Here is a 14,792-nt window from a genome sequence, read left to right as displayed (position 1 = left end):
AAGACTTGTGAGGCTTTTCAACAAACCAAACCATCTACAACCTTTACAGCATACTACTCCAAGTTACTTAGTCTTTGCTAATTTACTGATTAGGGAAGTATATTGACCCAGTATATCCAATCAGTTGGACCTCACCATACAATACCTTGAATTTAATAGGGACCTGAACCATAATCTACACTGGCAATTTATTCATGATATCTTCTTCCCTTACAAAGGAGGCACGTACATAGAATAGTACACAGGAACAGGGTCTTCAGCCCGCGATGTCTGTGCCAACCATGATGCCAATTTAAATTGCACATCTGTCTAAACAGGGTATATACAGTATCCCTCTATTCCCTTTCTGTTAAGTGATTGTCTATGTGCCTCTTAGCCATAGATGCTTTCATCACCTCTCCTGACAGTGTGTTCCAGGCACATACTGTAATATTCTGTGCAAAAAGTTTGTCTCACACATAAAGTATTGTTTAAACTTTCCCCCCTCTAACATTAAAATCATGTCTTCTATTATTTTCTTGGGATAAAGACACCATCTATTTACTTTGTCTATGCCTGTAATAATTTTATGTTTCTATCAGATTGGCCCTTAGTCTCTGGCCCACCAAACAAAACAATCCAAGTTTGCCCAACCTCTCTGTATAGCTAATACTCTCTGAAACCGCCATTGCTATAAAACCTCTTCTGTACCCTCTCTAGAGCCTTCACATCCTTCATGTAATGCAATGAGCAGAATTTCAAATGCAGCCTAACTACAGCTTTACACAGCCGCAACACAACTTCCCAACTTTTATACTCAATGCCGATTAATGAAGACAAGTACAGCACACATCTTATTTATCACTCTATCTACTTGTGCTACTTTTAGGGAGCAATGAACTTGCACCCCAAAATCTCTTTGTACATCAATGCCCCCAAGAGTCCTGCCATTTACTTTATACCTTCCTCTTACATTTGACCACCCGAAATACAATGCCTCACACTTGCCCAGATTAAACTCCATCTGCCACTTCTCTGCCCAGATTTCTTGCTGCATTGTTTGATAACCTGTTTTATTCAAACATCAAGGGTTTCTGACCTTCTCTTAGCTGCAGTTTTTATTATGGCCTGCTATGTGCCGAAGAACTATGGCCCTTACCGATTCTGCCAGGCTAATGATTTTCTATTTTCACTATGCTATTAGATAAGAAACCCTATGATTTTTCAAGTAGCAATAATAAAGGAAAGGTAATACATTTCCAGATAAGGGAACTTATAGGTCTGTATCTCCTGTCCTTTCAAATGATATACACAAAATCATGTTTAAGATAGTGGAAGGTGTGAATTCTTAAGCAAATGGATAGATAACAGGATATTGAGTTCTGAACAACACCAAACTTCAGATTCTCCAGCAGCTGCACTCATTTAAGCCATCATACTTCAATTCTACTGCTTTTACGCTGTATGTTCTTTAGCTGTCCAGTTCGGAGTCCAAAGGAAGGGTTTGTCCACTTTCCTGAACCCTCTCTGCTGGGCAGAAGGACTATGAGCCAACCCCATCAATGCAGTTGATCTAACCCACAATGAAAGATTGAATTCAAAAAGCAAGAGGCATTTAAAGATTACACGAGAAACCACAAGGTACAGGCATTAATGACATATAGAATGAACAGATAAAGAGATCTGGGGCATTAACAAGAAAATGTCACTGAAATTTTTTTGTGCATAAATTCCTGGAGGCAGGTGAGAACTCTCTGGATGCAAAGAGTGTTTTGCTTTGCCATCTCTACAAACTTTATAAATACCTTATCCTGAATTCTCTCACTTTCTGTTAAAACACTTCCTAAATAGGCTAATATGCAGTTAGGCAAGTCATGTCCAGCATTGAACTTTACCCAAATTACTGAGATACATTTTAAGACCCTTATCAACCTAATAGTACATCACACTATCAATAATTAAAATGACCAAGCAATGCAATGACCAACCCTCTTCAGAACATTCACATTCAGAAAATAATCCAGAAGCATATCAATTCTAAATGGGGGGGGGGGGAGAGAGAGAAAGGGTACCAGAAAGGAGAACACAGATTTACGCATGAGGAGAATTTTTACACTCACTGTTATTGCATGTTACTGTATTGCTGACTATACTTTAGTAGGGAACATTTTGCCCGCGCAAAGAAATTATTAAACTAGTACAGAATCATGACTGGCAACCCTGAAGCAATGACAATCAACATTCTAAACACCTTACTATAATAGCTGCACCACACACTCTGAGAATTGTGTCCAGCCAAGGAGAAATATGGCAACACCTCTGACAGGACAGGTAGCGTACACTACTACTGTGACCACATAGGAGGACACACAGCTAGTGGAAACAGCAAGAGCGGAGGAGAAATCGGTCACCTGGAAGGTGCTAAGCCTCCAAACCTAGTCAACCTGCCAAAAGCTGACAGTGAAACAGGATGCAAAGACAAAAATGCTGGAAACCTCATCAACTCATGCAGCATCTATGGAAAGAGAACAGCCATTTGTTTCCTGTCTATAACCCTTTATTATAACAAGGAAACGGGGTGTTACTACAATGACAAAGAACCATGACTGCAGTAAGGAGCAGCGAGCAAAATGTTGTTCTGTCCATTGCTCAAAATTGGCCTGGGATCTCTCAGAGGCCCAACAGAAACTATATATTACCAGTGGAAGATCGATAACTCTGGCAGATGGATAAGACAAGGTGACTTAAAACAACGTGTACTGGCTAAAATTCCTCTGCAAAAAAATCTAGTCTGGTTAGACATGATCCCAGTCAAACACAGGATTGTGAGATATATAGTAATAGGAGAGTTGGTGTGTGAGATGCCACTTCCCACAGCTGGAGAGTCCAGAGATAGGGATATATTGTCTCAGTATACAGTGTCTGCTTTCAGGGTCTACTGGTGGAGAAATAAGTTTGATTTAGGCCTCACTGTTGGCCTAGAAGGAAACAATAACATCGGTGGTCTATCCATTTGGTGAATTTAAAAGTACTTATGGAGACTGGAAACTTTCCAATCCTTTGAGCTGGTTGGTATTAAGATAATGCAAGTTAGATGCATTTTGAAGGGCTGGCATGACTGTTGCTCAGTATATCTTGAACTTTCTGCCAGGATTGAGATCTTGAGCTTCAAACACTCTTTCTCTCAAACCATCAAAGTAAGTAGTGGCAGGTTGAAGGCAAGGACAAATTTCATTATTTGGTATAAAATTATTCCTGAGATATGGGAAAAAATCTCTGCTTTCCAGAATTTCACCATGAACATATATTGCCAAAATTGGCAGTGTTGTGCAGCTGAGACAAGCCTGTAAAGGACTTCTGTCTTGTGGATATTAAGTGCAAGGTCCAAAGTCTTATAGGCTTCATTGAATGAGATGACAATGGGTTGGAGCTCTGTCATCACTCAAGCATGGTCTCAAAGTACAGCTAAACTAGTGAAATTTTGTTGACCTTCGTTCTGGAGCACAGTCATTGTAAACTGAACAGATTTTCAATTGTTCAGAACTGAGCTCCACAACCTATAGGAAGCAGGAAACAGAACAAATTGCAGATACTGTAATCTGGAGTTAAAAAAAAAATGCTGGAGGAACTCAGTTAGTCAGGCTGCATCTGTGCAGGCAGAGAGGTACAGGTTCTCAATCTGAAGCATCAACCCCACAGGTGCTGACTGACCAACACATACAAAATGCTGGAGGAATTCAGCAGGTCAGGCAGCATCTATGGAGAGCCTTCATCAGGATCAGAATGGAAGGGGGAAGATGCCAGAATAAAAATGTGGGGAAGGGGAAGGAGGACAACCAAGAAGGTGATGCCTGCACCCATTTGGAAGGGGGAGGGGGGATGAAGTAAGAAGCTGGGAGGGGATAGGTGAAAAAAGGTAAAGGGCTAGAGAAGAAGCAATCTGATAAGAGAGTGGACCATGGGAGAAAGGGAAGGAGGAAAGTAAGGAAATGGGATAGGCAGGTGAGGAGAAGAGTTAAAAGGCCAGATTGGGGAAATAAAGAGGAGGGAAGGGGAAGGTGGAAGAGAATTACCAGAAGTTGGAGAAATCGATGTTCATGCCATCAGGTTAGAGGCTACCTGGAGGAATATGAGGTGTTCCTCCTCCAACCTGAAAGTGGTCTTATCATGGCAGAAGTGGAAGCCATGGAACAATATATCAGAATGGGAATAGGAATTAAAAAGGCTGGACACTGGAAAAACCTGCCTTATGCAGATGGAGCGGTTCTCAATCTATGTTGGGTCTCACCAATGTAGAGGAGGCCACATTACATGACTGACCAACTGACCTGGATTTCCAGCATTTGCAGACTTTCTTGTGTTTATGATGTGCTCCTCCAGCAGTTTGGTGCATAGGAAGTTTGTTGGAGATGAGCTGAAGCATTATGATGAAAGAGATTTAAGATGAGAGAATGGGGCACTGGCAGTCTTCTTTCACACCGATCTTCATTGTGATTGCTTATGTTGTATACGCACTGGGTAGGATCACGGCCTCCCAGCCATTTTGCCATGACCATAAAGCAAACAGGTTCCTATGAAACCAACTGAGCTTTGCCACCCAATTCCAAAAGCACCAAAAGGGACCTCTTCTGAAGCACAGTGCACCAATAGTAGCCCAGGCAGGTATCTCTATGCAAGAGAATATTATACAAAACACAGAGTACAAAATTACACTTTTATGTACTTCTAATGCCACCTACTGTAAGCTAAAGGTAAATCAAGATTATTCCTCAGTGTGCATTACAAATGCTTAACACATTTAATGAATTTACATAAGGAATTCACCAAAGCACTTTATTATAAACTGATGCCCCTGCATTTATAAAGTTAACCCATTTAAAATGCAAGATAGATTCCCAGAATATACACTTCTGATCAAATATCCGGCAAGAGAAGGAAGCACTGCTGTGTTTAGCTTTGAGTCATGAAGTGAAGCAAATGGAGCATTTTCAGAGACAAGAAAGCATTTGGAAACAGTGATTACTATTCATCAACAGTAAAAATTTAATACGGAATTATTCAAACAGATGAGCAAGGGTTTTGGCCTGAACCGCCAACAGTAAACCTCTTTTCCATAGACACTGCCTGACCTGCTGAGTCCCTCCAGCATTTTGTGTGCATTACTTTAATTTCCAGCAATGCAGATTTCCTCTTGTGTGAGCAATAATTGGAATCAAAGATTAGTAATGTGATCAAAGACAGGACTTAAAAGTTGATAGGGTACAGACAGTTACTAGAGAGTATCCAAACTGGATAACTAGAGATGCATGCTAGATCTTGTGGTAGCATTAAACACCTTGGTTAGTATGGATGAGTTGGGCCAAAGGGCCTGCTTTCATGCTGTATTACTCTTTAACTCCAAACAGAGGACCTTAAACATGAGCATTGTAGGGTTCAGAGCATGGATCCAAAGGATCTGCCTCTATCCTTGTTAGATAATTCTTACTTAATAGTATCCTGACTGAAATATGGTCTGGTATGCAATTTGAATACACAAGAATGCAAGAAGCTGTACAGAGCGATGGACTCTGCCTGATTCATCATGGGCGCATCCCCTCCCACTATTGCTAGTATCTAAAGAAGGTACTAGGTACTGCGTTGGCGCGTGGCCAAGTGGTTAAGGCATTCGTCGAGTGATCTGAAGGTTGCTAGTTCGAGCCTTGGCTGAGGCAGCCTGTTGAGTCCTTGAGCAAGGCACTTAACCACACATTGCTCTGCGACGACGACCGGTGCCAAGCTGTATGGGTCCTAATGCCCTTCCCTTGGACAACATTGGTGGCGTGGAGAGGGGAGACTTGCAGCATGGGCAACTGCCGGTCTGCCATGCAACCTTGCCCAGGCCAGCGTCCTGGAAACCTTCCAAGGTGCAAATCCCTGGTCTCACGGGACTAACGGATGCCTATGTAATAAACATAAATAAAGGAGGTACTACATCAAGAAGGTAATGTTCATCAAAGATCGGAGTTACAGAAGCCTGTCAAGGATAGCTTCTTTCCTTCAATGATTTGGTTCTTGAACTAACTATCAAAACCATAATACAACAGTTTAGTAACACCTGGCACTAAAACAGACCAATTTTCTTCATTCTAATTGCGTTTTTTTCCTGTGAAAATTGTGTATAATGTGTATCAATTATGCTTTTTGTGAATACTTATTTGATGCAATGTGCTAGTAATGCCACTGCAAGCAAGTTTTTCATTACACCTGTTCATAACTGTATATGTGACCATAAACTTGACTTTGACTTTATTTCTAGTAATCAATACATTATACTTCATTAACTAGAAAATGTAGCTCACCTAAACACTAAAAAATGGAAACATGAACTCTTGTTAACATGAACTCTTAGCTGACCTAAGACTGCCTTAATAGCCAAGCAAGCAATTACACAGTGTACCTTTGAAAAGCTGTCCAAAGCCACAAATCCAAGTGCTTTCACATTCTGACTGTGAAGCTCACTGACAATGACAGCACTGATGGCCCGTGCAAACTGACCATGAACAACAGGCAGTCAACAGCGAAGCACACTGGCAGGTACAGACTCGCATATGGACCACAGAAGCTAAAGACAACAGATTTCCTTCCCCAAAGAACATCATTGAATTACAACAATACACTAGTTTCATTGTTACAATGATTGGCCTTTGGTTTATAATTCCAGATTTATTTAATTAATTATATTCCCCAGCTACCTCAGTAGGATTCAGATTTTTGACTCTGGATCAATGGTTCACAGTGAGTCCAGTAAATTTGGGACAATGCTACAGAACTCTTACTGTACTACCACTGAAATTAAGGCTTTAATTTCAGATAGGTTTTCACAAATTTTCAGGTCCTATTCAATGCTACTGGACCCCATTATGATCTTACTGACAATTTAGAGTCTTTGATTTACCCAGGACTCTTCTTATGCAAGGCCAGCAAAAATTGTTCATCTCTGGCTCCAATGTTGAATTTGCAATTATTATCGGTTTAAATAATTAACAAACTTGCCAAAGGCTGAAATGTCACACTGAGTTTCTAATCTTACTATCATCCACTGTGTAACGATCCCAGAATTACTTTGCAAGAATATTACCAAACTAATCATAACACTTACTATACAAGAAAGAGGGGGCAGGTGAAACGTAACCTCATCAGCAAGGTAAATTTAAAGAATGCCCAAATGAGAGAATGAGAAATAGAGAGAAAAAGAGGTTTGGCAAGGAGATTCCAATGCAGAGGGTTATGGCAACAATTAAACTTACGGAAATACAAGAAAATGAATAGAAGGGTAGAGGGATGTCAAGGGTGATGGTTTGAAAGAATGTGAAGTTAGTTAGAGACAAGAACATGGAGGATCCAAAAATAAGGAACAAGCAAAATTTAATAGGCCACGACCTCTTCACACAATATTCTGAATTTACGGACATCCAATCTGGATAAAGGCAAGGAAATTCTGAAGGGATTTGAGAAAGAATACTTTCACCCAGAGGATAGTTAAAATCTGAAACTGTTGCTTAAGGGGATGGTGGAGAAGCAGAATCATTCAATAAGTTCAGGTGAGTGCTTGAAGTGCCAAAGGAGGTCAGTGGTTGAGTACTGAGAAATAAGATGAGTATAGCGGCCAGTTTGGACATTGTGGACCAAAGGACCTGGTTCCATGCTGTGAGATCCCATAACTTGTTTCTTAATACTCCTTCAAAAGTACTTCCTACGGCTACATGCGCTAACATTTTATTCTCTCCAGAAATTCATCAATTATACTAGTGTACAGTTTCAGTCATCAATCATAATTAAATAAACTGACATACTTAAGTGTATTGAAATAAAAGATCTCTCTCAGTAAGATTTGAAAAGGTAAGCAATGTTACAGAAACATAATTGAACAATATTCTGCTAATTCAAGCACAAGGGACAGAAATAAAGACACACAAAAGAATATCCTTCATGGCTTAAATCAATTAAGATTGCAATAATTTGAAAATTTACTATGAATACATAGTAAATTGAATTCTTAACAAAAAGTACAGTGTATCAAATTGTGGTATAGGACAACTTGTCCCTTTATAATTGTTTTTATTTACCTCAGAGTCTTCACTGTTCACTCCAAGTTCAAGTATAGCATGAGGAGACTTCATTTTGGCTTGAGTTGACTGGCCCATTTCGAGGTTAAGACACCATCCAATCTTTTCAAGCTGAAAACATTAATAAATTTAAGAAAGTAACGTGAAACAGTTGTGACATATCTGAATACATTATCAGTATTTTCATTTCTGTCTCCACCCGCTCCAAGATTAACCCAATTTGCTTGTACCCGTAGTTTAACTCTGCTTAATACAGCACTTATTGCTGTACTTATTACTTTTAACATTTTGGGAAAAACACTAACCATAAATGACAATTTACTTTGAACACTGGTTTATGGCATCTAAATATATGGGACAATTAACAAGGTAAAGTTAGCCATGTTCTAACAAACACAATGAGTTTGTTCGATTTAAGTTTATGGGAAAAGAACAGTTGGGTATGGTGTAACAAATTCTCAGTTTGTTCTCACTCATTGAAACCAAAGATGAATTCCAAATAGAATTTCCCCATACTTATACACTAGAAACAGGTCCCATATTCAAAAATGACATACAATAATCATTTGGATCTCTGTTCCAAAAGACTAACTTAAACCTGCAATGCGTACATATTCTAATAGGACAATGTCTAATGGCCTAATAAAACCAATGCTAAAACTATAATTACAGTGAAAAAAATCAAATACATTTCAAAGTATCACTGTTGTTGCAAGTGTGAAATTAAAGTGAATAATGCTGAAAGTATTATTTTCTTTTTCCTTTTGTTGAATCCTCATACTTGAATTTCAAAGCAATAAGAGAAAATTACAAGCCTTTTTCTTAGATAGAGAAGTATTTAAAGCAAAGAAGCATTTTTAATAAATCAAGCATGCTTCTGCTTTAGTATATTTATTCTGCCCTTGCTCAAGAGGGTCCCCTTGTTTCTTAAGCTAAGTAGATCAGTAAACATTAGTGCTGGTGCGTAGTAGTTGTTTGAAGGCGGTTTTATTGTTCACCAATGCATTACAGCATGCAAGGAGCTGAGTAAAAAGACAGCACTTCTAGGCATTCTCACAAAAGATGGATTCAAATATTGATTAAAATTCCTTCAGCTTGTAACAAAGTGCTTCTGACTAATGAATGAATAAATATACAAGCAATTATAATGGCTGACTTAATATCGATTGCTTTTGCTTTCTTTCTCACGAGATGCTATGAGTCACATCACTGTCCTCAATGGCTCATTATGGACACGTGACATCATGTGGAAAAATAGAAAGTAATTCTTCATCGGTCATGGTCTATTCTTTCTGGCCACCTATAACAAGTACATTCATGAAATGACTTTTTTATATATACAGCACGGTAACAGGCTCTACCGGCCCAACAAGCTCGAGCCGCCCAATTACACTTACCAACCCGTACATTTTTGGAGTGTGGAAGGAAACTGGAGCACTCAGAGGAAACCCATGCCGCCACAGGGAGAACATACAAACTTGTTATAGACAGCAGCCGAAATTGAACCTGGGTCACTGGTGCTGTAAAGTATCATGCTAACTGTTATAATACCGCGTCACCCACTTCAGTTATGACAAAATTTCAAACAACTGCAAAGTAACTAGCTGTATGTGAAGAATTTTGGGCTAGTTTTATAGAATTATAATATTGTTTTGTTTGAAAGCACAATCCTCACCTCCCTTAATTTATATCATGTTAATTTGTTGTTACCTTTTTAGGAGCAAATGTATTTTGCCTCAATTTTTCAATGAAATCTTGGCCCATATTTGTCCAGGCCTGGGCAAAAGCCTCTGCTTTCTCCTTATTCAGGTGGATATTCTCTAACTGTTGCTGCAGAGCAGCAGGCTTCACATTATAATAGGCAGCCTGGTGAGAAATAATAAAAGCAAAGTGAAACAAACAAACATTGCAAGATCTTTCAAACAAATAGATAATGTACACGTGTATGCAAATTACCCTTCTATCTGATCCCAGCACAATGATTAGCTCTAAATCTATTGTAGCAAATGCAAGTACAATAAAGAAACAAAAACCTTTACCTAAATCATTGTGTTGAAAACTGACTATCAGCATGAAATCTCATCCTGCCACATTTCTTTGAAATCTATAGAATATTAAACAAAAGCAATAGCAGGTATAATGTTTATCTCTTCTTCTTTAGTGATGCAGCATAAATTAAGTCTGCATAGAGCTGCTGAAATGTCCTCTTTCGTTTCCATTTTCATAAATAAGCTAGTACTTACAGATAATTCAAAATTGAAGGAAAACGATGATAAATACACAAACAATTTTCTTTGAATATCAGGTAATTTTACTTACAATCTCAATTGTGATTTCACAAAGAGTCAGTAGATAGATACAATTACGTTCCCCACATCAGTAACTAGATTTCAGAAAGCCTTCACTAGATATGAAGTGATTTGGCAAAAGAGGTTATGATTGAAGCCTTGTATATGACAGACTTTCTTTTTCTTCCTCATTTTATTTGACTATCATCTTACAGCCCTGGTACCATACCAGTTCCTTTCAGCAGCTCCCAGAATCAGAACAATAAAATCAATGCGTTTCCAACTAGTTTATCTATGATGGCTTTGCAAAGTTTCTCAGCAGAAGTTCCATTCAGATAATATATATATATATACACACACATACACACATATATATACACATATACACACACACACACACACACACACACACACACACACACACACACACACACACACACATATATTTGAACTAATTTGGTAGGGGAATGGGAACCCTTAGGGGCAAGTGAACATAATATCATCGAATTCACCCAGAAATTTGAGAAGCTAAAGTCAGATGTATCAGTATTACAGTGGAGTAAAGGGAATTACAGAGACATGAGAGAGGAGTCGGCCAGAATTGACTGGAAAAGAACACTGGCAGGGATAACAACAGAGCAGCAATGTCCGGAATTTCGAAATTCGGATGGCTCAAGATACATACATCCAAAGAAGAAGTAGTATTCAAAAGCCAAGATGAAACAACAATGGCTAATCAGAGAAGTCAAAGCCAACATAAAAGCCAAGGAGGGGGTAAATAATAGAGCAAAAATTAGTGGGAAGTTAGAGGATTGGGAAGCTTTTAAAAACCAACAGAAGGCAACTAAAAAGTCACTAAGGTAAAGATGGAATATGAAAGGAAGCTAGCCAATAATATTAAAGAGGATCCCAAAAGTTTCTTCAGAAACATAAAATGTAAAAGAGGTGAATGTGGATATCAGACCACTGGAAAACAATGCTGGAGAGGCAGTAATGGGGGACAAGGAAATGGAGGATGAACTGAAGAAGTATTTTGCATCAGTCTTCACTGTCGAAGACATTAGTAGTATGGTGGAAGTTCCAAGTGGCAGGGATCATGAAGTGTGTGGTTACCCCACTAGAGAGAAGGTTCTTGGGAAACTGAAAGGTCTGAATGTAGACAAGTCACCTGGACCAGATGGTGTACACCCTAGTGTTCTGCAAGAGGTGGCTGAAGAGATTGTGGAGGCATTAGTAATGATCACTAGATTCTGGAATGGTTCTGGAAGACTGGGAAATTGCAAATGTCACTCCACTCTTCAAGAAGGGAGAGGTAGAAGAAAGGAAATTATAGGCCATTTAGTCTGACCTTCGTAGTTGTGAAGATGTTGGAATCGATTGTTAAGGATGTGACTTCGGAGTACTTGGAGGCACATGATAAAATAGGCCGGAGCCAGCATGGTTTCCTCAAGGGAAAATCTTGCGTGACAAATCTGCTGGAATTCTTTGAAGAATTAACAAGCAGGGTAGACAAATGAGAATCCGTGGACATTGTATAGATTAGATTAGATTAGACTAGATTATGAGGACACTCAGTCCTCGTTTATTGTCACTAGAAATGCATGCGTGCATTAAGAAATGATACAATGTTCCTCCAGAGTGATATCACAAAAAAAAAGGACAAATCAAAGACTAACACTGACAAGACCACATAATTATAACATATAGTTACAGCAGTGCAAAGCAATACCATAATTTGATAAAGAGCAGACCATGGGCACGGTTAAAAAAAAGTCTCAAAGTTCCGATTGACTCCCAATAGTCTCCGATAGCAGGCAGCAGAAGGGAGAAACTTTCCCTGCCATAAACCTCCAGACACCAACAACTGTCGATGCATTGGAAGCACCTGACCACAGCCAACTTTGAGTCCATCCGAAAACTTCGAGCCTCCAACCAGTCCTTCGACACCGAGCACCATCTCTGCCGAGTGCTTCAACCCTGTCCCGGCTGCCGAGCAACAAGAAAAGCCGAGGACTCGGGGCCTTCCCCTCCAGAGATTCTGGATCACACAGTAACAGTGGCAGTGAAAAAGGCATTTCAGAAGTTTCTCCAGATGTTCCTCCGTTCTCACACGTCTGTCTCCATCAAATCAGGATTGTGCATGGCACCCTACTTGACAGATTACAGATATCATTCACCGGAGTGGCCGCGCAAGCTGCGTCGCGCCACCATCTTCTCCTCCTCCAATCATGGATCCATGTATACTTGAATTTTCAGAAGACAAAGTACCACACACGAGGCTGCTTACCAAGTTACAAGCCCATGGTATTACAGGAAAGACTCTAACATGGATCATGCAGTGGCTGATTGGCTGGAGGCAAAGAGTGGGAATAAAGAGAGCCTTTTCTGTTTGGTTGCCGGTGAGTAGTGGTGTTCCACTAGTGCTGTCAATGATTTGGATGACAGAATTGATGGCTTTGATGCAAAGTCTGCAGACGATATGAAGGCAGGTAGTTCTGAAGAAGAACAGAGGCTACAAAAGGACTTAAGACCGATTAAGAGAATGGGCAAAGAAGTGGCAGATGGAATACAGAGTCAAGAAGTGTATAGTCATGCAGTTTCGTAGAAGCAATGAAAGGGTTGACGATTTTCTAAATGGAGAGAAAATACAAAAAACTGAGATGCAAAAGGACTTGGGAGTCCTTGTGCAGGATTCCTTAAAGGTTAATTTGCAGGTTGTGTCTCTGGTGAGGAAGGCAAATGTGATGTAGGCATTAATTTCAAGAGGATCAGAATATAAAAGCAAGGATGTAATGTTGAGGCTTTACCACTTGGAGTATTGAGAGCAGTGTTGGGTCCGTTATGTTAGAAAGGACATTCTGAAATTGGAGAGGGTTCAAAAGAGGTTCACGAAAATGATTCCAGGACTGAACTGCTTGTCATATGAAGAGCACTTGATGGATCTGGGCCTGTATTCACAAGAATTCAGAAGAATTAGGGGTGACCTAATTGAAGCCTATCAAATGGTGAAAGGCCTTAACAGAGTGGATGTGGAGAGGATGTTTCCAATGTCGGGAGAGTCTAAGACCAGAGGAAACTATCTCAGAAAAGAAGGACGTCCTTTTAGATAAGGAGAAATTTCTTTAGCCAGAGAGTGGTGAATCTGTGGAATTCATTGCCATAGGCAGCTAAGGAGAGGCTGAGTGTTTATGTATATTTACATAATATAAGTGTTAGGAGGGAGGAGAAGATGGTGGTGCTACGCAGCACGCGCGGCCGTTCCAAATGAATATCGATATGTGTCACTAGGGGCCGTGCATCAATCTGGATTTGATGGGGACAGCCGTGAAAGCGCAGAGGAACATCTGGAGCAACTTCTGAAATGCCTGCTTCGCTGCCACTACTACTGTGCGATCGAGAATCTCGGGAGACATAGGCCCCAAATCCTCGGCCTTGCGTATTGCCTGTTGCAAGGACCGGGGTCAAAACGCTCGGCAGAGATGGTGCTCGATGCATTGCTGTCGGGAGGTGGTCGGAGGCTCGGAGTTTTTTGGATGGACTCGGAGTCGGACTGTGGTTGGATGCTTCCGGGATGCTGCATCGGCAAGATGGCGGCGCTGGGGGTTTACAGTCTGCGTGAGATGATGGGACTTTGAGAGACTCTGAGACATTTACTGTGCCATGGTCTGTTCTTATCAAATTATGGTATTGCTTTGCACTGTTGTAATTATATATTATGATTATGTGGTTTTTGTTAGTTTTTAAGTCAGTTTGTCATATGTTTTCGTGATATTCTGGGAAAACATTTTTATCATTTCTTAATGCATGCATTACTAAATGACAATAAAAGGGGACTGCGTGTCCTCATAATCATAATAATCATCATCATAATACTGATATTTAAGGCAGAGGTTGATAGATTCTTGATTGGTTAGGGCATGAAAGGATATGTGAAGGCAGGAGATTGGGGCTGAGAGAAAAATTGGATCAGCCATGATGAAATGGCAGAACAGATTTGATGAACCAAATGGTCTTATATATATTATTCCATTTATAAAAATAAAATTTCATACTCATTTTTACTCACTTTATCAACTTTGCTTTTAACATCTTGCAAAACCTTATGTTCCTGTTTCCTCTTCAACAATGTCATTTAGTTTACATGACTTCTCATTCTTCCTACCAAAATATATTTCACATATTTTTAATAAATTTACTAATTACCAATCTGCTATTTGTTATTATCCTCCTCACTGTTTACTCCATAGGATTGGGCTGGAGTTGGGGAAGAGTAAGAAGAGTCTATAACTCCCTGGACAACACAGCAGTAGAGAGCCATACTGTATTAAAAAGTACTAGGATATATGCCACCTTCTTTTTCAGTCCTTTACCTTCTCCACCAATCACTCTGTGTTTCTCACTTCATCCTCGCCTCCCCTTC

The 14,792-nt window shown here is 39.8% G+C and overlaps 1 protein-coding gene across 5 annotated transcripts in view; it reads right to left on the bottom strand.

Annotated features, from left to right (window-relative positions):
* The window catches only part of commd10 (COMM domain containing 10), a 74,902-nt gene that overhangs the window by 47,282 nt on the left and 12,828 nt on the right, over window positions 1-14,792 (bottom strand). For 2 of the 5 annotated variants that reach the window (XR_011889515.1, XM_072281420.1), the window contains exons 4-5: window positions 9,795-9,950; window positions 8,085-8,195 (exon numbers count right to left, since the gene is read on the bottom strand). Coding sequence is in view for 3 of the 5 variants with exons in the window: in XM_072281420.1 (XP_072137521.1) it covers window positions 8,085-8,195; window positions 9,795-9,950 (267 nt within the window). In the remaining 2 variants the exon portion in view is untranslated. Of the gene's footprint in view, window positions 1-4,307; window positions 4,648-4,706; window positions 5,918-8,084; window positions 8,196-9,794; window positions 9,951-14,438; window positions 14,531-14,792 lie in introns of those variants that run through there. The other 3 variants (XM_072281421.1, XR_011889514.1, XM_072281419.1) reach the window with 3 other exon arrangements.

The sequence above is a fragment of the Mobula birostris genome, chromosome 17 (genome assembly GCF_030028105.1).
Source record: "Mobula birostris isolate sMobBir1 chromosome 17, sMobBir1.hap1, whole genome shotgun sequence".
NCBI classification, from domain to species: domain Eukaryota; kingdom Metazoa; phylum Chordata; class Chondrichthyes; order Myliobatiformes; family Myliobatidae; genus Mobula; species Mobula birostris.
Note: the sequence above shows the minus strand (reverse complement) of the source record. Positions and strands in the feature narration are given on the sequence as shown.